Source organism: Pleurodeles waltl, chromosome 7, assembly GCF_031143425.1.
Source record: "Pleurodeles waltl isolate 20211129_DDA chromosome 7, aPleWal1.hap1.20221129, whole genome shotgun sequence".
Lineage (NCBI taxonomy): Eukaryota > Metazoa > Chordata > Amphibia > Caudata > Salamandridae > Pleurodeles > Pleurodeles waltl.
Genome location: NC_090446.1, coordinates 1,122,906,105 through 1,122,932,490, shown reverse-complemented (window position 1 = coordinate 1,122,932,490; position 26,386 = coordinate 1,122,906,105). Strand labels below are relative to the sequence as shown.

The 26,386-nt window shown below is 42.8% G+C and overlaps 1 protein-coding gene across 1 annotated transcript; it reads left to right on the top strand.

The window, feature by feature from the left end:
* The first annotated feature begins 314 nt into the window (after positions 1-314).
* Positions 315-26,386, top strand: ATP5PD (ATP synthase peripheral stalk subunit d). The gene is made up of 6 exons (XM_069200109.1): positions 315-468; positions 16,410-16,561; positions 19,750-19,846; positions 23,296-23,367; positions 25,967-26,029; positions 26,158-26,386. Exons 2-6 carry the CDS (start codon positions 16,440-16,442, stop codon positions 26,287-26,289), a joined length of 486 nt encoding a protein of 161 aa, XP_069056210.1. The 5' UTR covers positions 315-468; positions 16,410-16,439; the 3' UTR covers positions 26,290-26,386.

Sequence of the window (26,386 nt, the reverse complement as noted above, 5' to 3'; positions counted from 1 at the left end):
CATTACAACGCTTTATATAAGCATCAGATCACATTACACACGATCATAGTTTTTTTGGCACGGCAGGATTATATGTTTTTGGCTAGAATCACAGCAGTGCATTTGTTTCTGGAAATGTAAAAGTAAATAGCTATACTTTGTTTTGCAGGCTCACACGCCTAGACGATAGTTATATCGACCTCGCCAAAACAACGGTGTTAAATGCGTCCTGTGGTGGTTAAATGATTTCCCACTTCAACATGGCTACCACGTGTTTATGTCCTCTTTCAATTATTAGTAGACATGTATTTTGAGGTGCTCATGGGAAGTTCCGGTAAGAAAGGCTTTGTGTCAGCCATGATGGTTCGGGCTTGTACTGACTTCTGGTGTAGACAACTTCGCGCTGTCTGATTGGTGGGTTCTCCGTCCTTTCGTGTTGAAGCAGCGGTGACCTCTCTTGAGTTCCGGTCGCCATTGCAAGGAGCACCGGTAAGTGCAACAGACAGCAGGGTGGATATCATTCAAGGAATAGGAATCTTTGTTAATAATGAGATCATGGTGATACGAGATGGAGGAGCAATGCAAAGAGTGAATGAAGCAAGAAATGAGGGAGATATAACGAAACAGCTAGACAAGAACTTGGAAGAAGGGAAGGGGGCTAGGCAAGGAATAAAAAAGTCAGGGCTACAAGGTGATGTGGAATAGCAGGGCATCTGTATTAGAGGGATTATGGAGAAGAAGAGGACTATTGGGTCATCTTCTCTGTTACTCTATATTTGATATGATGATGATAGACCGCGTTTGTTTCGTGTACGTTTGCTCAATTGTCCGAGTTGAAAAACTAACAAGCAGTGGCACAGCCAGTAACTCTGATTTTTCAGTAAGAGGCATTAAGGAATACAGTATGTTTAAAGTTAAGCGGTAAGAAGATTTCCAACTTTTTATCCGAAATATTGTATTTCTGCTTAAAAGTCAAACAAATACCTTGGCCCTCATTGACTTGGGTTTGCTGTAACTTTTTTTTATAGTAGAAGATATTGTTACAGAAACACTGTACACAAGTCAATCAGTCATCGAATTTGTAAAGCGCTAATGATCATGTGCTTTTTAAAACAGCAGTGCTTTTGGCATATTCCTGGAGGGCAATTTGTCCTTTAAATTCTTACCCTCTACTAGTAACCCATTCTAGTACGCACAGGCAGTGTTTAGATCTCGGAGACCTTGGGCTATATGTAAAAAGTTATTAGGACATAACGTCATTTTTTTCCATGGTAGTCTTTATGAGTAAAATTAAGGTTTTTAGTTTTTTGAGCGAGCGCATTTTTCCCCCAAAGCGGTAACCTAGATCTCCTTGCAAGAATTTGTAAAGCTATAGCTGCCCTTTCCTATAACTGTAGCTTGTTTTCGTTGGTAGGGTTTCCACTTGACCACCTTCTTTTATTTTTTTATTTTTATTAGGATATTGTAATGTTCTAGTTAGTACAAATATTAGGAAAATCACTTAAAGCTAGTAATTTTTAGGTTTCGACTGCGCGTGCCCGCTGCTTGTGAAATCTATTGTTAATTTAAAAAAAACTCACCTTAAAAGGGGTTTAGAACCAGCCCTTTTCCAACCATTGACTCTATCCAACGTCACTCTGATTTACGTGCTTGTGATTGGCCAGCACGTCGTCTACACATCGCCCTGCTTCACTTCCTTTTGTCTTCTTTGCTGTTCGTTCTGTCAGGTTGCCTCTGGACCAAGTACTCTTTCTGGTCACACTCTATTTGACACTGGTCAGTGCCCTTCCTCTGGCTAAGACACTGATGGTACTTCTTTCTTCGCTGTATGCCGTCTTCTTTCTTCGCTGATGCCTTCTTTCTTTTTCGCCCTGTGCCGTCTTCTTTCTTCACTGCGGACTTCTTTCTTCTTTTTCGCCCTGTGCCGTCTTCTTTCTTCACTGCGGACTTCTTTCTTCTTCTTCACTGCATGCCGTCTTCTTTCTCCTTCTTCATCGCTGACTTCTTTTTTTCACTGCTGACTTTTCTTATTCTTCACTGCATGCCGTCTTCTTTCTTCACTGCGGACTTCTTTCTTCTTCTTCACTGCATGCCGTCTTCTTTCTCCTTCTTCATCGCTGACTTCTTTCTTCACTGCTGACTTTTCTTATTCTTCACCGCATGCCGTCTTCTTTCTTCACTGCGGACTTCTTTCTTCTTCTTCACTGCATGCCGTCTTCTGCTTTCTTTCTGCCGATCTTCTTTCTTCACTGCCATCTTCTTCTTTTTTTTTTTTTCTTCGCCGCATGCGAATAAGTTTCAGCTTTGTTTCTTCGTTTTATCTAACTGGATTACAAATATTATAAAAAAAATTCTAATAATGTTTGTTTTAAAGTTGATGCACCATTAACGGTTTATCAAATTTAAAACAAACATTATTATAACATTTTTCTAATATTTTAGAATCCAGTTACATAGGTTTCACCTTTGTTTTCCTTATATTTGCTTTGCTAATGCTTGTTTCATTTACCAGTTCATACATTGAACATCACATATAAGAGGAAAGCAAAGCACTATAAACTGTGTCTTTTTAATGATTCCTGACTGATAACCACAGTAAACAAAGACAGAAAAGCCATGTTAAAATGTATTGTGTGTAAGTCATTGCAGAATCCTAAAATGTGAACAGATGGCCATTATGTGTGTTTTCTCCTAAAGGTGGCAACCCTTCTGGTTGGCTGTCAGTGTTTCAGCCAGTCAGGCATTGCTGTAATCTAACTTGCCACCAATGTGGGCTTTCGCAGACCTTGGTCTCACCTTGCTACGACAAAAGTTACATCAATTTTCTTTGCAGCTTAATCACATTTATGAAATGAGTTAAGTTCCTTCTAGAAAGATAGCAGTTGCTGGGGCACAGATATTTTGCAGTTCATAAGGGCAGTTACATGAGGCGAAACATGTCTGTTGGAAAAAGAGGCAGGAAGATTACAAGCATGCACTGTATTACATAGCTACTGGGATTGTTGCGAGAGATGGCGTTTGACTGTAATGATGTTTAAGATAAAAAGCAGAATATATTTTAAGGGCCAGATGTAGCAAGCCGTTTGCATGTCGCAAACTGCGAAAATCGCGGTTTGCGCCATGCAAACGGCCTCACACGATGCTCATTCCCAAATTGCGAGTCGGTACCGACTTGCAATTTGGGAATGCGACTCGCAAATAGGAAGGGGTGTTCCGTTCCTATTTGCGACTCGCATCGCAATTCAGAGTTGCTTTGTGACCGCGAATGCGGTCGCAAACCAACTCGCAGTTACCACCAGTGTCACACTGGTGGTAACTCATTCGCAAAAGGGAAGGGGTCCCCATGGGACCCCTTCCCCTTTGTGAATGTCGACAAAAATATTTTTTCAGAGCAGGCAGTGGTCCTGTGGACCACTGCCTACTCTGAAAAAAACGAAACCAAATGGTTTCGGAATTTTTTTCATTTTGCAACTCGTTTTCCTTTAAGGAAAACGGGCTGCAAAATGAAAAAAAGACTGCTTTATTTAAAAAGCAGTCACAGACATGGAGGTCTGCTGACTACAGCAGGCCACCATCCCTGTGAGTGCAGGGACTCGCTATGGGGTCGCAAAATGCGACCCTCCTCATGAATATTGATGAGGTGGTCTTTGCGACCCCATAGCAAGTCACAGACGGTGTCTGAGACACCGTTCTGCATCCGAAATTGCGAGTCGGACTGACTCGCAATTTCCGAGTCGCAATCTCGGACTTTCCTACATGTGGCCCTAAGAGTGGTACGACATGGCTATACTGGTAGTTGCCTAAATAAAGTATAAGGAATTTTACAGTGTCTTATATTCTGTGGACACCCAGTGAACGTGGTGTGGAAAGAGAGTAGTGCCTTTACATTTGGAGGCTCAGGTAGGAAAAGTAATTATTTTGTCCCAGTGGAACATTTAATACGGTCACGGTATGACAATTTTGTTTTTTTCAGTAATTTACTTAGCTCATAATTAGGGTGATTTGGTTGTCTAAAATTATGTGGATTTTTCTGATGCTTAGTGAATGAAACCAACTTGCTACTGTGATTATGAAAAACCCAAGCAGCTGCTTGAGTTCAGTAGCACACCCCACTGAATTGATACCAATCATCAGTCAACACTGCATTCAGTGCACCACTCTTCATCGATCAAACAAAATAATGCCAGACTCCCATGAAAGTGGTTAGTTAAGAAAAAAGTTGCAGAACCTCTGAAGAGGTTGGCCACACTTCAGAAGCACTACAAGGTCATACAAATAAATGACAGAAGTGCACCATGTAACTGATGATCACATAACTTCAGTGTTACTAAGGGAGATCAAGGATTTGAAGCATCACAGGTGATGGGGGTGGGGTGATTTGCCTGTATTACTTACAGGTAAGCCTCATTACTCCGAGTCATAGTCTTCTGTGGTAAATAACCCACATTAACACAGAAGCTTTCTTCACAAAGTGTAGTTTATTTGACCTACACAAGCGGTGCGGTGCCCACAGCTTCGTCTTTTTTTCAACCGTCTTTTTTTCCGTTCGCGAGCGCGTTCGGAACTCGAGTAACGCTCGAGCTCCCTTCACGCGCCCGCACTTATATTACACATCCCCCTTCGTCATCATAATTTTTTTTTAACAAGAACACAACAATATTAACCACATATTCAAAAAATCATAAACTGTTCAAATTAAACAAGAACATAAAAAGAATTAACCAATAGCTCGACTAAAGCTAAGAGAAATACATTTCAAGCAAGATTACAATTTTTTTTTTTTTAAACATAAAAATTAACTGTAACTCAAGAGAGGAATACATTTCAGGCAATATAAACAAAATCAAAAGTCTTCAATTCAATTTCTCGCCATCTCTCACGTAGTCATTCAGATACGCAGGAGGTCTTCTCACTCTACCACTTCCCTTCCTATATTCTGTCTTACTTTCTTCATTCTCCACACTAGTTTGTCCCTCCAAACCCTCCATGCTATTCTCATCCTCATGTGAAGTGTCAGCATCCGGTGAATCCGCTTTCTCACCACCTCCCCCAGATAACATAAACCCACTGCAACCTCCATCTCCATTAGTAACGATAATATTTCCTGCACTTCCACCCCTTCGCTCATATAAGGCCACCCTCCTTTTGTTCCATATAGTTCCATTCGCCAAAACAACACTGAAATTTCCTACGTGTTTAACCTCAAAAGGACCGCGAAACTTTGTCCAACCTGCGCCCACTCGTCCATCCTTGACTTTCACCCAATCACCAACTTGTATACCAGAGTAACCTCCTGTCAGTGACGTCTCCCTTTGACTTCCTGGTTTGATTCGATCACCCTCCAACCAACCAGGCACTAACTTTGATCTGGCCTTATGCCCTATCTTGAACTCAAATGGTGTTCTACCCTTATCTCTTAGCTGCGTGGTGCGATGAGCCCATATCGCCTCTTGCACAACAGAACTAACACTTTGGTTTCCTCGCACAGCCAACTGAATTGTACCCTTGACCATACGATTCATGCGTTCCACAATGCCATTGGCTTGCGGATTGTAGAGTGCAGTACGTTTATGGGTGATACCATGGGTTAACAGAAACTCTTTCATCTCCAAGGAGATTAACTGTGTACCATTGTCAGTAATGAGTGTATGGGGACACCCTTCTCTTTGAAAAAAACCCTTTAATACTGAAATAGTACTTCTTGTCGACACTTCCCTCATAAACTCAACCTCCAACCACTTAGAAAACACATCCACCAGGACTAAAGCAAATTTTTTTTTGTGGCCCAAACCAGGCAATGGGCCAACAAAATCCATACAAATAGTGTGCCATGCTTCCCCTGGATCCTCAATATGTCCCTTCCAAGTTCTTTTCCCCAGCTTTAACCTTTTTTCACTTTCCTTACACTGAACACACTCTTCCACCCATTGAGCAGTTTGCAAATCGACCCCTGGCCACCAAAAGTTTTCCTTAACCCTTCTTTGAGTCAGTGTTTGTCCCAAATGCCCTTCATGTGCCAAATGTATGATTTTCCTCCGTAACTTTTCCGGAGGTACAAATCTGTCACCCCTCATTATTACACCTCCATCCCCCAACGACAACTCATCTAGAACCTTGATGTAGGGCCTTACAGATACTGCCACAGCACTCTCTCTTCTTTCTCCCTCAACAATCATTTTACTCACGCACTGCATTACCGAGTCATCCCTCAATCCTTGCAACCATTCTTCTTTAGAGAAAGCTGCCACACCATGTTGTAACAATTCCTCCACCAACGCTACCGCTCCTTCTTCTCCCTTCAAGAATTGTGCCTCCCCATCAACCAACTTCCAATCCACAGCCATGCGTGAGAGAGCGTCAGCTTGTATGTTCCTCCAACCCTGAATGTATTCCACGTTGTATACATACTCCTGCAATCGAGCTGCCAATCTGGCCAATCTCGCAGCACCCTTACCTGCACCACCAGCTGATAAAACCTTGACCAAAGGTTTGTGATCAGTTCTTAACTTAAAAAAAACACCCCACAAAAATGTTCTAAAATAGTCTACAGCCCATGCAGCTGCTAAAGCCTCCTGCTCAATCACAGAGTAGTTCCTCTCACTCTCAGTGAGAGAGCGTGAAGCAAAAGCTACCGTCCTCTCTTCACCGCAGTGAACTTGAGACAGAACTGCACCTATATCAGACACACTAGCATCGACAGTCAGTATAGTGGGAGAAGAAGTCTCAAAGGGTACTAAAATCTTTGCAGTACACACCTCTTGCTTAATGTTGTCGAAACATTCTTGCTGCACTTTTGACCACACAAAATTACAACCTTTGCGCAGCAATATTCTCAACCCCTCCGTTTTGTCAGCAAAATTGGGAACAAATTTGGCGTAATATTCAGTGAGACCCATAAAGGACCTCAACTCATCCTTGTTCTTTGGTGACGGAGCGAGTTTGATTGCCACCAACAAATCTTTCTTTGGTTTCACTCCTTCACCCGAAATGGTGTGTCCCAAATATTCAATCTCTTTGGTCAAGAAAACACACTTCTCTTTTCTTAACGTTAAACCCACCTCCAAAAGTTTCTTTAATACCTTCCTCAAAATTAGGTTATGTTCCTCAATAGTTGACGCAAAAATTAAAATGTCATCCTGAAAAAATAATACATTAGTGAAACCCTCAAAAACATTTGTCATCATACGCTGAAAAACACTTGCAGCTGAAGATAATCCAAAGGGCATTCTGACAAAACGGAAAGTACCATCCATGGTGATAAATGCTGTAACATCACGTGAATTGTGGTGTAGTCGTATCTGATGATAGGCGCTTTTGAGGTCTAATTTTGAAAAAAAAACTCCTCCATTTAGCAACATAATGAGTTCATTGATGTTCGGTAGAGGAAAGTTGTCTGTCACAATGTTTTGATTGACACTGCGTAGGTCCACACAAAATCTCAATTGCCCATTAGATTTCCTCGTAATGACCACTGGCGAAGTCCATTCTGGAGATTCAACCGGTTCAATGACTCCGTCCTTCAACATATCTTTCAACATCTTGCTCACCTCTTCCCTAACAACAATAGGTACTTTCCTCACTTTGTGTTTCACAGCAACGGTACCTTGTTTCATACGAATCTTATGAACATAACCCTTTAATTCTCCCAACTCCTCTCGAAACACCTCCCCCACTTCCTCCAGAATCGCATTGACATCTCCATCATCCACTACCAAGATTAGTTCCTTACCTCTGGGATTCACAATTATATTCAAGTCATATTGATGCATCCGACCCAAAATTGGTGGCCCAGACTCAGCCACATACACTTTGCTGAAGGTTTCTCTTGATTTGAAGCCTATGGCAGTCGAAAAGAAACCCAAGATCTCAATTTCCTCCCCTTGGTATCCCCCAGGACATATGTCTTTAGGCTTCAATACAATCTGAGGCCAGTTCTTCATGAAGATATCTTTGGGAACTATTGTGTATTTTGATCCAGTATCCACCATCAGCTCAACCCTCACCTTTCCAAGTGAACCATGCTTTGGGCCTCCTTTCTCTCTTACCGCAGTAACCTTTATCAACCTCGCCTAGGCTAAGAATGCGGTCCACCACCTCATCTCTCTCCTCACACACCGCCACTTGCTGCACTTTTGACCACACAAAATTACAACCTTTGCGCAACAATATTCTCAACCCCTCCGTTTTGTCAGCAAAATTGGGAACAAATTTGGCGTAATATTCAATGAGACCCATAAAGGACCTCAACTCATCCTTGTTCTTTGGTGACGGAGCGAGTTTGATTGCCACCAACAAATCTTTCTTCGGTTTCACTCCTTCACCCGAAATGGTGTGTCCCAAATATTCAATCTCTTTGGTCAAGAAAACACACTTCTCTTTTCTTAACACATTCTTTTGACTTTGACCACTCAACGCACACACGCGCATAATGACCTTTACGCCCACACTTTCTACATTCCTTCCCCACTGCAAAACACCCCTTAAAATCACTACTGTGTAAACTACTGCCACATCTGTTACATTTCTTCTTATTCGCATACATTTTCTGGGTTTTCAGAACATCTTGTGTTTTCTTCTCTACCAAAGCCACACTGTTACTTTTGTTTCCCACATCTCCCACAATCTCCTGGAAGACTTGTTGCTCCCTACCCCCATTGCCATATCTTCCCATCTCCTTCATGCAAAGTTCAGACTCTTCCACAACTTTTGCCATGTCAACAGCATCTTTTAAAGAAGGATTCTTAGCAGCCCACAACCTTTCTTGAATCTTTCTGCTCTTACATTGAACCATTAATTGATCCCTAATCATCTCGTCGCACATCTCCCCAAAATGACATTTAACTGACAACTCCCTTAATCTGGATACAAATTCTTCAATAGACTCTCCCACTCTCTGTGGTTGTGTATAAAACTTGTATCTTGACAAAACCACATTGGTTTCTTTAGCAAACCTATTGCTCAATCTTAATCTAGCCTCCCTAAACTCATCTGGAATACGTGCCCCATTGTCTGTAGCCATTGGCATAAATTTGAACAACCTTTGCGCCTCTGACCCTATACAGTTCAATAAAATCGCTTTTTTACGTGCAGGAGAAAATTCTTCACTGTCCAACGCCAACAAATAGTTGTCAAACATGTCTATCCAGTCCTCCCACTGGATTGTTGGCGTACCTGGATGTGTAAGAAAACAAGGTGGTGCAGTAATTGAGACGTGCTCCATTGCTCACAAAAACAAAAAAACAAAAAAGAGCCCAGACGAGATCTTTGCAATACTGTGAAGCGTAAGACACTTATCCACGTCGATGACTCCAACAATCCACCGCTAAAATCAAGTCACATAACAAAAAATACACGGAAATTCTCACCGCCAACAATAACAGTTTTAAAGATGACTTCTTCCTTAAATTTAAGGAAACCAGCAGGAAAAACTACCAATTTCTAGGGTGGCTTCCCCCTAAACTTCTTGCTGGTAACTGGTCACTTTTCCTTTAAAATCACCAGCAGCCACTCGTAGTTCCAGGAGTGCCTTCACCTTTAAAACACTCCCCTTTAATAAATCCACAGCAGCTCTTTCCAGGAGTAACTTCACCTTTAAAACACTCCCCTTTAAGCAGCTCTTTACAAAACGCCACGCCTCTTTCTCCTGAAAGAGGGCGTTGTTCCTGAAAGGCATTCGTCAGACATCAGCCTGCCTGAAAAACGTCGCTCGGTAGGTCGATAACTTCGTAATCCCACCTTCGTCGCCAAAAGAATGTGGTAAATAACCCACATTAACACAGAAGCTTTCTTCACAAAGTGTAGTTTATTCGACCTACACAAGCGGTGCGGTGCCCACAGCTTCGTCTTTTTTTCAACCGTCTTTTTTTCCGTTCGCGAGCGCGTTCGGAATTCGAGTAACGCTCGAGCTCCCTTCACGCGCCCGCACTTATATTACATCTTCCTTGTCACAGCCCTCCTAAATATGAGCCTCTGCTTCATCACCTATATTAATAAAGTTCTGAATTGGCCCCTCCCAGCATGGCTGCTAGAGTACATCCTTGGCGTATATTGTGAGGTAACGTAGGTGAGCTAGTAAAACAGTAGGCATTGTAATTTATAGAAAGGAAGGTCGGTAGAGGCAAGAGTAAGCTATACATTCTTAAACTTTGGAATAATTATGTTAGTATAACATCCTTGCAGATAGGCCCCAGAGCCTTGAGAGGCAATAAAGGGCTTTAAGAATTATGGGCTTGATCCTTTGAAGACTGAAGGGGTCGATTAAAAAACATAAGTAGTTAGTAGACTCAAATGTGAGTATGCACACTGTGAAGGATGGAAGGAAATGCAAGCTGGTTAGAGGGAGAGGAGCTGTGTATGTGAGCAGTGGGGGACAGTGAAGAATGTGTTGGGTGTTCTGAAAAGAGTGATTTTAGAGATGTAGTAGGCAAAGTTGTCAATGGGAAGGCTCACGTCTATTATAGTTATTCATGGGGCGACTCAAATTAATTGTACAGTATTGTCATTGCATGGGGTTGGACAGAGCCAGTAAGCTCGCAAAATGATTTTGCCATGTTACATGTTGATGTAAGAGTACTAAGGACCTGTTATTATGTATTGAGGTGTTCAGAGTGGTCGATTTTCACCATATACAGAGGTATGTGCCCCTCTGCTGTCTTGAGTTAGCTGATAGTTAAAGTGATCCAGCCTTGGGACATACATGAGGGGAGTTGAAGCTCAACCCCCCCAAAATGTTGAAAGACTGATAGGAGGTAGAGTTGGGTGGGGGGGGGGGGGAGTAGGCAAGCCATAATGGATCTGGGCTTGCTGGAATTGAATTAAACAAACTTTTTCACTTGTATATGTGGGATAGTTGTTTGGGCTAGTAGGAATGTAAGCCATGTGGAATATGGTGGAGCACAGAAAGTCAGTGGTACAGGGGACTTACCAGAGAGAGTGCAGATAAGATTACATGATTTGCTGTGGAACTAGGGAGATACTCAATGTATTTTTAGCAGAGTAGTTCAAAAGGACTTTGACAATGCCTTCATTGCTGGAATTAAACAATATTTCCTCCTGCACCCTCAAAAATGTTCGGCTCTCCACCTCCAAACTTATCTCGTATACAATGGCATCAACCAAATGTATATTTAACCTTAAAACCTGAATTGTTTCTAGGACAGTCTGCATTCATATGATTCCTTCCCCGCCCCCGGTCCTCTTTGTTAACTTTGTTGTGCTGCATTCTCCTTTCCCATGAGCCGAATGTTCTAGCTGTTTTTCTTTCTTTCCTCCTACCCATCCTTTTAATCTCTCTGCTTTGCTTTCTACTTGCATTTTCCCTTCCCTTAACTTCCCTTGTTTTATTCCTCCTTTGCTTTATTCTCTTAGGTCACCTCACCCCTTTACCCTCCATGCAACCTTGTTTTCCTGGTCCCTAGTTCTTTCCTCCCTTACTGATTCAGCTCTTGCACCTACCCTTGTTCTGCTCCTAGCTCCCATTCATAATTACCCACTGTGCAGCCCGTTATCCCCCAGCCCCTTATTCCTTCATGACCTAATTTTATTCTGCACCATACTCACCTATTTTTCTCATAAACAATTTTATTGTTTGTTTAAAAAAAAAAACCATAGAAACAGTATTGCATTATTTTCGCATTCCTACCATTTGACTGGAATGACTATGCAACATTTCTTACGACTTTACGCAGGGCATACCCAACAGACCTCCAGTTAAGCAACATTGTGTAATCAGACTGACACGAAACCAAGTACCCTACCCCCACCACTTGTTCCATATTTTGCTGGACATCCTCGTGCCTTGTATACTGTTTTTTTCGTATGGCACACCAGTCCACCCCACAGCACCACTGAGTTACATACTTGGGGTCCCCAGCAATGTGCAATCCACTTGAGTACCAGCCAGTCCTCCCAGCCCAGGACCGTGGACAATTCCATAGTCCCTGCTTCCCAGTAGTGTGCTGTATGACTGGGCAGAACCAGACAATGTGAAAGAAATCTGCGGGTTCATAACAGCAGTGATGGCACACTGGGCGCGCAAAAAGACCACTCCTAAACAACCATCCGGGGTCAGTACAGGTAGTATATTTGTATTCATCTAAGTCTGGGGGATATTGTGATAGTCCTGAGTGCTATTAGTGCACCTCTCCAATCATCATCCTCCAGTGGACCCAGCCATTTCTCTCATCTAAGTCTGAGATGATGCATTGTGTCTGGGGTGTTTATTGTAAGTGTGCAGTAGATCTGGGAGACCTCCTCCCACCCACCCCACCCTTCCCAGGTGTGCTTAGCATTACCTTTGCCTCACGAGTACTAAACTCCGAAAGGACCGTGATATGTGAGTGGCCAGAACGTGGTGTGTTTGTGGAATTTGGATATCAATGTCGTGGAGTTCTTAGAAGGAATACATTTTTTGAGTACCAGCCCATAGTCTCCCAACTGGGTGATGCAAATAGCATCCCATATACCGAATCCATCCAGTGAAGCCACCTCCCTCCGCCACTTACCGTGCCACAACGTGTTTGCTGGGTTAGTGTCTTGTTCCACCCCATATGACGCAGTACAGCAACCCAAGCCAAAAGTACCATCCGCATCACCTCTGGTATAGCAGTTGAAACCCCGCCATGAAGTATATCCATCAAGCCTGGCACTCCATCTTGGTTAATTTGACCTGATATACCGGGTCAGACCAGCCACTGTTGAACCAATTATTTACAGCAAGAATTTTGGTTGCCATAAAGTATAAATAAAGATTGGTCATGCCGAGACCTCCATCGTAGGGGGTACATTGGCATATAGCGTAAGGTAATCATGGCCTGGAATTGTGTCACAGCAAGACCACAGCCATTGAGTCTAACTCGCAAAAGAGATGGCAGGATAGCATTTGAGGCGTATTTTGAAAAAGATATAAGAACCATGATAACACCATCTTGTAGAAGGCTATCACCTACATGTTATTCCTCCTAGGAATTCTACTAAGACTATGCATAAAATGATGATCTCATTTTTTCATGTAAGACATTTTAACACTGAGAAAGGGGCCATATAGTTCACCATTGTATTATGAAGGGTGCCCAGCCAGTATAGCACACAACACTGAGTAGTGTAAAGGGTGCAAGAGTAACAGAGATGGGGGGATGCACTGGGATAGTAGCAGGTGCTACGTTGAGTACTTTGCTATTCCAAAGGCTGTATACGGCAAATAAGTGAAGGTCAAATGATCTGCATACTGCAAATAAGTGAAGGTCACTTGATCTTTATGGAGAGGTGCAGGCGTTAATGTGTTTTTAGTCTATCCAGGTTTTGGTGTATTGGCAGTTTGAAGTGGTTGGTGACGAGGATGGTCTTGTCACACATGAATTGGACTTTCTATTTAAGGGATTTTTTTTATGTAAGAGCCTTTTTGGGCCTCGACTGTACTACCACTAAACCATCTTCAGTTCCTTAAATACCATTTTGGCTTCTTTTGAAAGTGGTCTGTCTGTCCTTCAATACACATCTTCTGACCCTGAGCATCTCACTCTAGACCCCATGTTAACATTTGCCTTGCCACAATAACTGTTTCCTACACTCCCAAACCAATCATTGTTCTAGATTCCGGTCCTTCTAATTTCCGACATCACTTGAGTTTAACACTCATTCCTTAGTTTTAATGCAATTTACGCCTTAGCCTTAAGCACCATGGCTTACACCTTAAGCACCATTGCCTCCTACTCGATCCGCACAAGCTAATCTACTAGACCCAGCAATAGAAATGGGATGGCTATGCCCACTTGATTGTTTGGGATTTTGTTACCATCATCCATGAAAATGCTTGTGTATGGTTCTCTTTTTATATTTTTACAGCATTTTCTGTTTGTAATGCTCAAGAAGCCGATACAAACAGCAGAAATAGTGGAAAAATAGGAAGATAGCATGGCATCTTGGAAGAGACCGAGGAAGTGGGGAAACTTTTAATGGTACCCACAAAAGTCAGAATGGGAGTCGGAATTGAGGAGAGTAAGGTGAAAGAGGCAATCGGGGACAGCCAACGGTTGGCAAACTCCAATCTCCTTAGAACAGTATTGGGAAAACCAAAAGAAAGTATGATGTTGAGCTATATTTACTCAACAGTTTCATGTAGCTTAAGCAGACAACAGCAAGGTGTTAATTGACAGTCTCGTACAAGCAGGTGCAGTAGGTTCATTCCAGAGTAAATCCAGAATTTAGTGAGAAAATATATAACCTGGACACTAGTTATTGATAAACGGTTCCATACAGCCAAGAACAGCACTAGCTGGGTTTATACATGGTTTAATCGGGGGCATAGCTGTTTGGATGTATGCGGAAGAGTTGAACAACAGGAAAGTGGATAGTGATTTAATTTCAGCAATGAGTTTGTTTCAGCAGGATGGATGTAGTGGCAAATTAAAAGATGTGGGAAGCCTTGAATTTATTGCAGTATATCAAGATTTGTCTTTCCTCTTTGACTGATATATTGAGAAGTCATATAGGATAATGGGGTTATTTTATTTAAATGGCTTTGTAAGCAAGGATGCCAATCTGAAATTTTAACTTTTTTCGATTGGAAGCCAGGACATTTCCTTGAGGATCAGCATGACGTGGAACGGAATACAGGAGGTATTGTAAGCCAAGCTATAGAATAGAGAACTGTCTTGATAAGAGAGGTCTGTGCGTCTGTCTAGGATGGTGTCTCTAAAACCAAGTCGGGTAATACCTGTGCTAGTGTACCAGCATTCAGCAGCATAGGAGTTAACGCATTTTTTAACTTTCTTAGGGTTTAGATGTTTTCTTAGTGTCTCCAGGTGAGTTTGGTTTCCCGAACAAGCATATGCATTTTATAAAAAGTTCCTCCTCCAGCAATATTTTTTTTTTCCTTTCTTTTTTTCAGTGTATGAAAGAGCACCAAGTATGCTCTTCACTGTGATTCCTAGTAAGCAACGATTTTCTTAATATGACACTGTGCGGCCTTCTGCTTTGCCTCGCAGTGCCATAAAACATAGGTGACACTGTGATGATAACATTAAATGCAAGACTACAACCTTTTCAGAATGTGTTGTGACAGGTCTGTCGCTTAAACCGAAGGGTTGTCAAAGTGCCTTTATCAAATTAAAACCCACAATGAGACTTTTATATTTAAGAAAATGGTTTTATTTCTCCTTGATTTGAAGATACACAACCCCCCTTTCGTGTTCCAAAATACTTAGATCTTCGGAGATAAAATGAGGTATTACAGTGTCCTATTTTCTCTTCAGAGGTTAGCCTCCTGCAGTTTATAACTGAGATGTAAATCTTTTCTTATCAACTCGTCCAGTGCACTGCTGTCTCTAAACCTACAATATGGCAGCACAGGTTTGTTTTCTTGTTCTGCCTATACAGCGCATACAATGCTCCTCTAAAATATATTGTTTACTTACAGTGGGCACTCTACGCCACTCCATTCTACCACACTCTAATCAACTCTGCACTACTCTACGCCACTGCACTCTGTCCCTCTGCACACTACTCAGCAACACTATGCTCCACTGCACTATACACTGCACCACTGCACTATACTCTGCACCACATTACTTTGCACTCTGCACCACTGTACTCAACTCGATTCTGCACCACTCTACTCCATGGCACTCATTTCCTTTCCACCACTCTGGTCTATGCCACTGCACTGTACACCACTGCACTATTACTATGTCTTCTCTGTGCCGATCTACTCTGCACCCTACCCCAATGCAATACATGCCGTTCTGTTCTTCTGCATTCTGTAATCATCTATTCCACTCTTCTCTGCAGCACTCTACTTTGCACCACTCAACTCTATGCCAGTGCACTGTTACTACATCTAGTCTGTGCCACTCTTCTCTGTGCCATTCTACTCTGCGCCACACTACTCTTCGCCATTTTCTGTGCACCATTCTACTCTATGCCACTGCACTCTACACCATTGCACTGTTACCCTTTCTATTCTGGGCCACTCTACTCGCCTGTACCCTACCCCAGTGCACTATATGCCAGTCTACACCAGTCCATTCTGCTCTACTTTACCCTGTGCCACTTCTCACTACTTTACACCACTGCATTTATTGCCACTCTACGCCACTGCACTCTGTGCCACTCTGCTGCGCGTCGCTCTGCTCCACTGCGTCACTCTACTTTGCACCACTTTACTTTATGCCACTGCAATCTACTGCACTCTACCCCAGTGCGCTATACGCCACTCTGTGCCATGCCGCTCCACTTCACTCTGCTGCACAACATGGCCAAAAGACATTGGCAAAGCCAACAGGTGTCGTGTAGGCGCAACCTATTGGCTTTGCTTAAGCTTGTGCCATGCTTTTGAGCCATCCTCTGCCACAATATTGTTGTAAATTAGTGTTTTCAATCGATTGTTTCTTCTTCTTTGGTGTCATAGTTTTGTTTTACTTCTGTTTCTTCAGGTGCTATCACCATCCCTTCAGAGCTGAAAGATGGCAGGCCGAAGAGCTGCTGTGAAGGCTATTGACTGGTTGGCGTTTGTTGAGAGGGTGCCGCCCAATCAGAAGGCCATGTTTATCAGTCTGAAAACCCGAAATGACAGCCTTGCATCTAGGTCAGTGCTGCATTGGTGAAGGATGTAGGAACCATTAATGTGATGTTAAGTTCTGAAAATAGGGTAACCTTACCCAGTAAAAGCATGGCTCCTGGAACGATACATACACATATATGTGCACTACTCCAAGAGTGAAATTATGGTGTGCAAGGTCCCTCTCCTTACACCCCGTCCCAATGAATATAGGAGGCTTCTATGTACATCCTCTTGCCACTGAAGCAGCCCCAAAAAGGCCATCAATGACCTCTCAGTGGCAGTCCTTAGTTGAAGATGTTGCCTGCACAGGGACTGATCCACTCAGCATAAGCCTACGAGTATCCCACTCTACACCCTATTTCGTTTGTCCATTACTGACATGTGGACATACATTAGAATTATGAGTGGCTAAACCGGGAAAAGGATAAACTTACCTAGTACCACTTGTATTCTCAACCCTAGTGTTTATCTGTACAACAAACTTAATCATGTGAGTAATAAACAACAACAAATTAAAAGAAAGGAATAAGGTGTTAAATTCCTACACAGTGTACACATCTGCACCATTGATTATTTGCTCAAACTGCCCAGGAACTAGATGTCTAAGCTTTGATTTAGGCCTGGTTGTAAGATAAGTTATGGAAGGAGAATGAACTACATTAAGTGACTCTTGCAGTCCAGAAAACCGTCTGTTTCCGAGAAAGTCTTTGTGTATTCAGGAAGCAAAATGATTGATTTTGAAATTTTGACCTGATACAAAAATGCTTTCATCTCGTTCACCTTACAGTAAATCTGTGTAGATGACCTGCCTGCGCCAGCTGAGATGCTCTGCAAAGATTAGAGGCTTTGAGATGTAAACAAATCCTCTAGATTGTGACGTGCCGTGATCCACGGTCCATATGGTGTGAATGCTTTTCCAATGTTTTGTTGAGTGTAATAGAACCAGTCCGTATTTACATCCACTTCAGTAAAAGGAAGGGTAGAAAAGCCTTGAGAATCGAGTACATAGGCTTTGGCTCCATGATAGCTGTATTGAGGAAGCTCTTCTAAAAGAACCATTAACTTTCCTGTTCCCCCATGAGGTCACACTTTTCCTACTTTGACTCTGTAGTGATGGAACACTTGGGAACAAAAAAAAATTGAAATGGAGTAACCCAACAGTAGATTGGATTTCAGGAATCTTTAGAGAGAGTTTACCTGCAAAATGACAACCAGAGCGGAGTATAGAGGTCTTTTTTTTTTTTTGGGCCAGTGGGTCTCCAGCTGGAGTTGTACTGCGCATGTACACTGACCTACCAATTGTTTTACAAGAGTGCGTGCTGTGATTGGGAAAAAATAAAAAAAATCAGCGCCTTGTGACTCCCACAGAACAGTGAACAAAATTGAGAGAGTATGAAGCTTCTTCGGCAGAGGATCATCGCCCTCATTCGCATTGGTTAAGGAAGCAAAAACAACAAAGGACTGCTCAGGAGGCTAAAATGGAACACAATGTGGTTAAGCAGACAGTGTCCTTTGCTTGGTATAAAGTGTCCTATTGTTAATGTTGGACAAATGGACTAGGGGCCAGATTATGTAGGTATGGGTTTGCGATTTCCTAATAGCAAATCTTAGCAAATGGCTATTAGGAAATCGCAAACTGGGGTGTGTAACGGTGTTTTTTACACTGTTTGCGATTCCCAGTGAGGTCGCAAATGACCTACCTCATGAATATTCATGAGGTAGGTTGAAGTTTGCGACCCGATTGGGAATGGCCGCACTCACAAGAATGGTGGCCTGCTTGGGGACATTGGACCACCATGTCTGTGTGACTGCTTTTTAAATAAATTGTCAACCTCTCACCATCCGCAAGGGAATAGGCAGCCAGGCCAACCAGCTGTTGAAGTACATAAAAAAAAAAAATTGGAACTGTGGTGTCGTGAGAGTGGGGGCAGGGTCAAAGGTGAGGCCAAAAACAAAATATTCTGTCATTTTTTTTAGGTCTCTCGCCGTCGGGTAGCTACATATAAAATAACACACAGCTTAAAAAAAAATTACATACAAAAAGTTGTTACTGATTGGGGAATGCACAATAGTAGGTTATGAAACCTCTATTAGTAAATGCACTGCAGTGGTCTGTGTGTAACCAGAGAGCCACACAATTAAATGTTGGGTAGTGCAGTGGAAAATAGTGACTTGTGTATTTTTTGTGCTACGAGGTCACTACCTGTGACCGAAAGCTCTGTGAATATGAAACTCATTATTTTAAACTTGCATTACACACAGTATAAAATATACTGCTACAAAATGCAATAAAGATTTTATGATAATTTGCTTCCAAAATATAGATTTTTAGCAATACCCAGACTGTGTAATGCCATTTTCTTTTTACTTAACTGCCACTTCAACACCTCCTTGGGGTAGTAAGTGCTATGTAAATACAATTTAAATTAAAAGCACTCGCATTACAGCTCAGTTGTTAACTGCACTATCACTCAAAAAGAATAAATCTTTATCACAAAGATAAATCAGTTAAAGCCAGTGCTGGTTTACAAGCGTCCTTTACATTTTCAGATTAACTCATAGAGCACATTTGCACTTCTTTCAGGCAACGGGCACCCTGGCAGGAAGTGGTTTATCTGTCTGCCCGGCTTTGGTTTCATAGCACAAGACACTCCGCGAATGACACTTCAGCTGAAGCATTTACAATAGCAGAACTAACAGCCCCCCTGACGGTTATTTTATGAAAAGTAGAACAGTTTTACATAAATCCTTTTTGTGCTGACAGTATGGCTGGGGAATGCGTGACCCCTTTACATGACTCCCCGCATCCAGGAGTAGCGCCCCACAGATTCAAGGCCTATGGTCTAGGGCAGTGTGGGGACTTGGCATATCACTACATATTCACAAGAGATGAGCCGTCCTCCCCATTGAAGGATAGCAATAACACTGTCACCATTTAAAGAATAAAGTTTTTGTTTTTTCTTAATCGATTTTTGATGCATCAAAGTTGCGTTATAATAGTCAGTATTTTGCATTGTTACTCATTTACTCTCACTGCATTTCATGTTTGACTTGTATCACATGTTGATTTGTCACTGTGTTGATCTGTGTACATGCTTTGTGTCAGTTTGCCTGAGGGTACCATCTATGCAGGGATCATGGTATGGGAGTGAGTCTGGTGATGCATTAGACTTCATGGGTTTTCTAAATCATATCTTATTGTAATTGGACAGGTTAGCAGTTCTGCCAGAGAAACCCCCAGCAATTGACTGGGCCTATTATCGGACAGCAGTGGCCCGGGCTGGGATGGTGGACGAGTTTGAAAAGAAGGTAACTTTCTCATACAAATATGTGGGGGAAGTAGGGGAACAAGAGGGGCAGAGTTTGTGGCTATTTCATCTGACCTTGGCTTTGCCCAGTCTGTTAAACTATCTGTGCACTATAAAAAGCATGTTTTGGAGTGCTAAGTCTGGAGCACTTTTGAAGCAGTGCATCATTCACTGGTAGAGCTTGGCAGGAAAGCCCATGTTGCCGTTAGTTTGTTAGGCATGTACCAATATTCGAGTAAGAACTTGGTGATTGAGAAGGGCACAGAGACCTGATGAAACTCACGTGCCTCAGTATTACTACTGATAATGCTGACACTTGAAAGCCTCTTGAAAGGTAAAATCCAGAGGTGATCTCTGCTAAGATTCTATCCTAGAAATTTAGAACATATTACCATTACATTTGGTCCGTCAGAAATGCTGTGATTAAAGACAACGGGGCATATTTACCTAACAGGCGCACCATCTAAAACCAAGTGCAGCAAAAGTCTAATTCGGAAGCTAAGCTAACTACCCAACAGAAGAAATGAAAAACTTCTAGAATAAGAAAAGCTTCTTTACACAAAATATCATTACTGCAGAACAACGACAAGGGAATTTGTAAGGCATTACATGTATGGGGGAAAGTCATTGTGTAGTTCAAATTAAAATATGCCATCGTTTAATTAGTGTGATAAAACACTAGTATATTTTTGTCAACAAAATGTATTGTATCAGACTCTATCCAAGTGCAACAGAAGGTGGCCACTGAAGACTGGCAGGTGGTGTTGATAGCATCCGTTTTAGAAAACCTGAAGTGAAATGGGGAGAGCTCTGCCTCCTTTATCACATCCATCACCGGTAGCTTAGGGGTCCGAGCTAGAAAACGGGCCGCCTAGGCATAGCGTCTTGAGGTCCTGCGTCTGACCCTTAGCGATCCAGTGATGACGTGTCTATTACTGTGGTGCCCCTTTACTCCCTCAAGTGAAAACTGTAGAAAATGTAGCTACTGACCCCCCCGCCCCCGTACTAGACCCCACAACCTCGCTGTCTATCCTTTGATCTCTCTCTGCCATCTGGGCTCTTTGGCAAGAGGATAAGGAAGGCCTTACCATGCATTAAAGGTAAATGTATCGATTAGAGAAACTGAGCAACAAGGCCTGCATATCCTTGGTGTCCTTCTCGGCAGACAGAGGGGGAAAGACTATTACCCATCTAGAGACCAGCCACTTTGACACTAAGGGAAGAATCATCCTTTTGATGGCTGGCTTTTTAAACTAAGACGGTAGGTCTAAATTCCCCTACCTCCTCACTTGCCATAATTAGTACTTGCCTTGCAACAGACAGCAGAGCCTCCCCTTATCTTTGCTGGATGAATCCCTTGGTAGTTAGATGATATTTTGGTCACAGCAAAGTTATCTCTCATGTGCTACAGACAACAAAACTAGCCCTTGCTTGCAGTCAGCACACGTGTCCCTTATTTGTAAGTGGCAGCAGAGCTATCCCACGCCCTTTGCACATAAATGCCTTGTTCAGCTGGTTGAGGTATTGGTCATTGCTGACAGAAAAGCTATCGTTGGCCTGTTGTAGCAGAGTAGAGATACCTTTCATGTCACAGACCGTAGGGTTAGCCCTCATTGGCTGCTAGCAGAGCTATGCCTCACACCTTTAAGCCGTCCCTCGTAAGGCCCATACATGGCTGCTTATCTGTCAATCTCTCTACCGGTCTGTTCTGTCTGTCATCTTTCACCCATCTGTCCTAGGGAGCCTCAGGACAAGAACTCTCATGGGGCAAGGAACCAGGGAATAGTAGTCGTTTTAGAGGCTGAGGGGACTTCAGACTATTTGGGTAGGGCATGAAAAACAAGGGGACAGCGAGACATCGGTACCAGAGAGATAGCCCATAATGACCCTCCCATCTAAGCAACATTTGCTTGGGAAACATCAGACACAACTTAAGGTTTTTACACCCAACAGAAACAGCCCAAACAGTGCAGGAATGGAATTAACCTGTTAAAAGTTGGAAACACATAAATTAAATCAATAAGTAACATGTTTGAATCATACACTAACTGAGGAACAGTACACCCAAGATGAGAAATGGAAGATACACAAACACTGCACTAGAAAGTATCTGACAACCACCATGACCTTTTGGAAAGTGACAAGGTTAGTTGCCCACGGTCAAACACTGTCCTAGCCGACAGAGGTTTAGGCAACAGGGCCTTAAGACCCAGAACCACAAAGCAGAGGCAACCTACTACGCTCTCAACATTAATATGGATTAGGTTAAAAAACTGTAAGACTTATCCAAATCCACCTTACAGAACACCTCTTTGAGGCAATCCCACCCATGCTCTACCTGTTAGTAGAGACCTGGTCATTGTACATTAGTGATAATAGATGGCGCTGGATAAATGTGAGAGTGATCCTTGTCCTTTTTATAAGTGATGATGGGCAGTAGTGTTTCACTGCACTGATTGGAGCCTATGTCGACACTTCTCTGCAACAGTATGTAGTCTGGACTCACTGAGATGGGCATTTACCACTTTTTTTAAATTGCACCCAGTAATCTTCGTACCTGTAAGAGTCCGTGACCTATCCCAAGTTTTCTATTTCAGCTTATGGTCCAAGAAAAGGCTACCACAATGTAGTTGCAGACTTTTATGGAACCTCGTTGCAATCAAGGTTAAGGCTTCTCGGTACGGCTCCAGTAATATCCAAAATGATCAGATGAAGCAGGAGGGAGGCGGGACAGAAGAGCCAGTCTATGCCAAGAAAGAGCAATGGGTGACCTAGCTCTGGAGTTTTCTACCTGTCTGGTGATCCTCTGAACGTAGTGACACAACCTTCTCTCTTGACTTGCAGTCGTCCAAGCACTGGCTCACAAGCCTTCAGACAAGTCTGGGCCGCCACAGTTGGACAGATCGCTGCCTCCGACTTTGGTATTTTTGCAGCAAGCAACTTCTGTACAAGCACAGCGGGGGGAGCACATTTCACTCTCTGATATGCATTGACGCTTTAGTAGTAGAGTGCAAGACTGCAAGTCACTCATTACAAATCTGGCACATAAACTGTTCGTTTTTCCTAATTCTGGTTTCTAATAATTCTCTTTATTGATTTTCTGCGTATAAGAACATGCACACTTACAAATATAACTAGTTCCGTAGCTCGTGTATCCACCACTAATTCAGCAATATACTGTACATAGCTGTCCTCATGACCCACCCAAGACTCCCGGCCATACTGCAACAAACTGCAACTGAGCCAATAACTCTATGCTTTTTATTTACCTTTCGAATCCTATATCTTTCTCGAGAAGGAAGTCTCACCGTCAGCAGACTGATTGGAAGTGCAGAGCTTAGATATTTAGTGAAAAACGTTGCCTATGCCCCCCGATGGTTTTATTTTGTTTTTGCAGCCTGGTTGTTTCTGAATCATGCCTAATCTCCTGTTTTAAACTCCGTTTTGCAGTTCAGTGCACTGACAATTCCGGAGCCTATTGACACTCAGACCGCTAAGATCAATGCTCAAGAGGCAGAATCGGTAAGAGTTTTTAAAAGTTTTGCTTGACTTCTTTTTGTTCTTAACATATATTTGGATAACGGTTAACTGGCAGACTTTATAACGGGTCACTGCGTAGTCCTGGTTCTGACACATGCTTACTTTTGTTATGTAGGATTACCCGGTTTTGGATAGTAAGACCTCTCAAGAGAAGGAGCCCAAGTGTTAACATTGTACCTGGTGACAGCAGTATTGGTACTACCGGGTCCCTGTGTTATCATGGAACAGCAGGGCAATCCCCGGTAGCCCCGGGTGGACTGGGCAGTTGCTTGGGGCAGTCTGGGTTTCTGCAATGATTCCTGCACGCGAACTTGTAATTCCACTCTTTAACTGAGGGCAGTCCTGTAGGTATGAGAAGATGGATATATCACTGTTAAAATATACAAGATTCCTGCACCGAGGGATATCAGATGCAGTTATTTCATGAACCCAGTGTTGTGATTCCAGATCCAATACTGAACGACTCATGAGGACTTATTCTCCCTACCTTTGTGCACACCTACCTATTTCTTTTGCTCATCTTCCACCCTTCCCATTTTTTTTGTTCCTAGTTCTTCTCTTTTTCACCTTCTTCAATTTCCGCCCTCAGTTTCCCTTCTTTTTCTCACTCTCTTCCAGGAGTCATTTTCTGCATCCTTTTCTGTTGCCTTAGTCTCACTCCTGCAAATCCCTTCCGTAGCTCCTTAGTTTAGACTTACCATTCTTCTCTTCCCTCACTTCCTGCTTCTGCCTCAGTATCTTTCCTTCCTCCCACCCACTACCCGGCGCTCCCTCTGCATGTCTCCCTCTGTCTTAGAATGTTTTCTTTCTTCCAGCTCTTTGCTTCTCAGTGTCGTATGTTACTCTGTCGCTGCCCGGTGGCCACGCATCACCCTTTCTCACCAAGTCTGTCTAACTTGCCCTCTATCCATTTCTTCCTCATTCCCCAGTGATTCTTCATCCTTCCCCCCGCCCTCACTCTAGGTCTGGTCTGATTTCTCAGCGTCACTGTCTGTCATTGCTGCCACTCTACCTGCTCGCTCGCTGCACCTCTGTCTCTCCTTCCAGCCGCATTGTTCAGCATCCCTCTTTCCTCCCTGTCAACCCCCCTGTCCTTCTATCTTCCAGTCCCATTCCGCCTGTCACTCCGTTTCCTATTATCTTCCGCTTTCACCCGCTCTTTCCACCTCACCCTTTCCACCTCACCGCAGCTCTTGGTACTTTTACCAGGGCCCTCCCCCCCCCCCCCCCCCTCCCCCGGGATCTCGGATCTAGAAATGTAGCAGTCTCAAGTCAGACTTCAGAAATCCAGTGGCAAGAGGGGCATACCATTTGACTTTATTGTTCGGAGGGAGCTGAGGGCCCGTTCCACGATTACTAGAATCACCCCACTACAACAAGGCATTTCATGTTCTGACATGGCCCAGCAGTGAATGATTGTTAGAGCAGTAGGTAACTATATCAACAACGGCTCATTATAATCCTTTATTCTCGTATATTGCACTAGCATAAAAATAAATTTTTAAACCACCCCCATTTGTCCTCTTTCTTGAGAACGCGCCCAGATATCATGCCGATTCCACATATACCCAGGGAGCTTGAGATGATGTCTGTCTTTAAAGATGGGTTTGCTGGAGAATAAATAAGTTATTATTTCCTTTTCCTTTATGACACCCCAGATTGTCTCCTCCCACCCAAACAGCTGCCCTCCTTTTTTTTTTTTTTTTTTTTTTTTTTTTTTTTTTTTGTCAGAAGTTAAGCAAACGGAATATTCTAGCTCAGCCTCGCAAGCAAGGGGTTTAAGTTTACCTTAGAATGTGGCTGTCTCTTAACATTTAAAAGGTAATAAAATACAAAACGCTGAGCACTGGCACTCATTCAGCCCTTGTAGCAGTGACTATTATTAAAGAAATGTACCCAAATTGTTAATATTGTTTTGAAGCAACTTTTAGCACGGATACCTTCACTGACCTGCTTCTTCTCTGGGATATTTTGAAATATTGCAGAAATACACGAGAAACGACACGGACCAACATACCCCTTTATAAAACAATTGTATTAAGAAATGTAGCAACAAGTGGATCAGAAATTTGCAGCAGGAGACCTTCAGTAGTTTACTATCTGCACACATTACTTTCCAGAACAATGACACCAGACGCATTGAAATGATCTCAAAACTTCCATGTTTTGGAGAGCGGCAGTATGCTGTCAGCCAGTGAAGAATGAGTTAAGAGATAATTCAGCGGGACAACTAGGCGGGAAGGGATTAATAATAGGGACCCTTTTGTATTGTGACACATGGCACATCATCCAGTAGTGGATATGTTCGAATGTTGCTTGTGACTATTATACAGGAAAGAGCATTCTGCATAAAACTGACTTAAAGCGACGTAGACTGGGCCTCTAACCTGTCAAGGCTTTTGTTTGCCAAGTCAGCCCTCTCTCATAGATTCTTACAAATATTAGTAAACTGAGCCACGAGTTCTTTGCAGGCCTGGTTACATAATTGTAACATACCTGTCTTCAGATGGCTAAGCCCACATGATTTATTTTGTGCCTCTCTGGTGATGCTTTGCTGAATGTTCTCTCACATCTCTTTCAGAACAAGAATGCAGCAGAGTATGTGCAAGCTTCTAAGGCCCGTGTTTCTCAATATGAAAAAGAGGTATGCACCAGTCACTCTCCCTGCCCCTTGTTCACAAACTGCTGTTTCTTCTGCACTGTTGGTCCCTACTTTGTAAATCTGGACAGCTAATTAATTGTACTGCCCTTGTTTTCTTCCTCACCCCTCAGCTGGAGCAGTTCAAAAACATGATTCCGTTTGATCAGATGACAATTGAGGACCTGAACAAAGCCTTCCCAGAGACCAAGCTCGACAAGGAGAAGTACCCCTATTGGCCACACAAGCCCATTAGTGATTTGTAAACCTTAGGGGGCATGCATGTGAAAGATGAAACTTTATCCTCTGTTTGAATCGCTGTATCTCAGAAATAAATAAAATTAAAAAAAACTTGTGCAGAAA

Bases quoted from the DNA above. Each gene is read 5' to 3' on its own strand.
- ATP5PD (XM_069200109.1), top strand. From the start codon at position 16,440: ATGGCAGGCCGAAGAGCTGCTGTGAAGGCTATTGACTGGTTGGCGTTT. The intron at 19,847-23,295 runs GTAACTTTCTCA...TCCGTTTTGCAG, and splicing joins TGGACGAGTTTGAAAAGAAG to TTCAGTGCACTGACAATTCC. The intron at 26,030-26,157 runs GTATGCACCAGT...CTCACCCCTCAG, and splicing joins TTTCTCAATATGAAAAAGAG to CTGGAGCAGTTCAAAAACAT.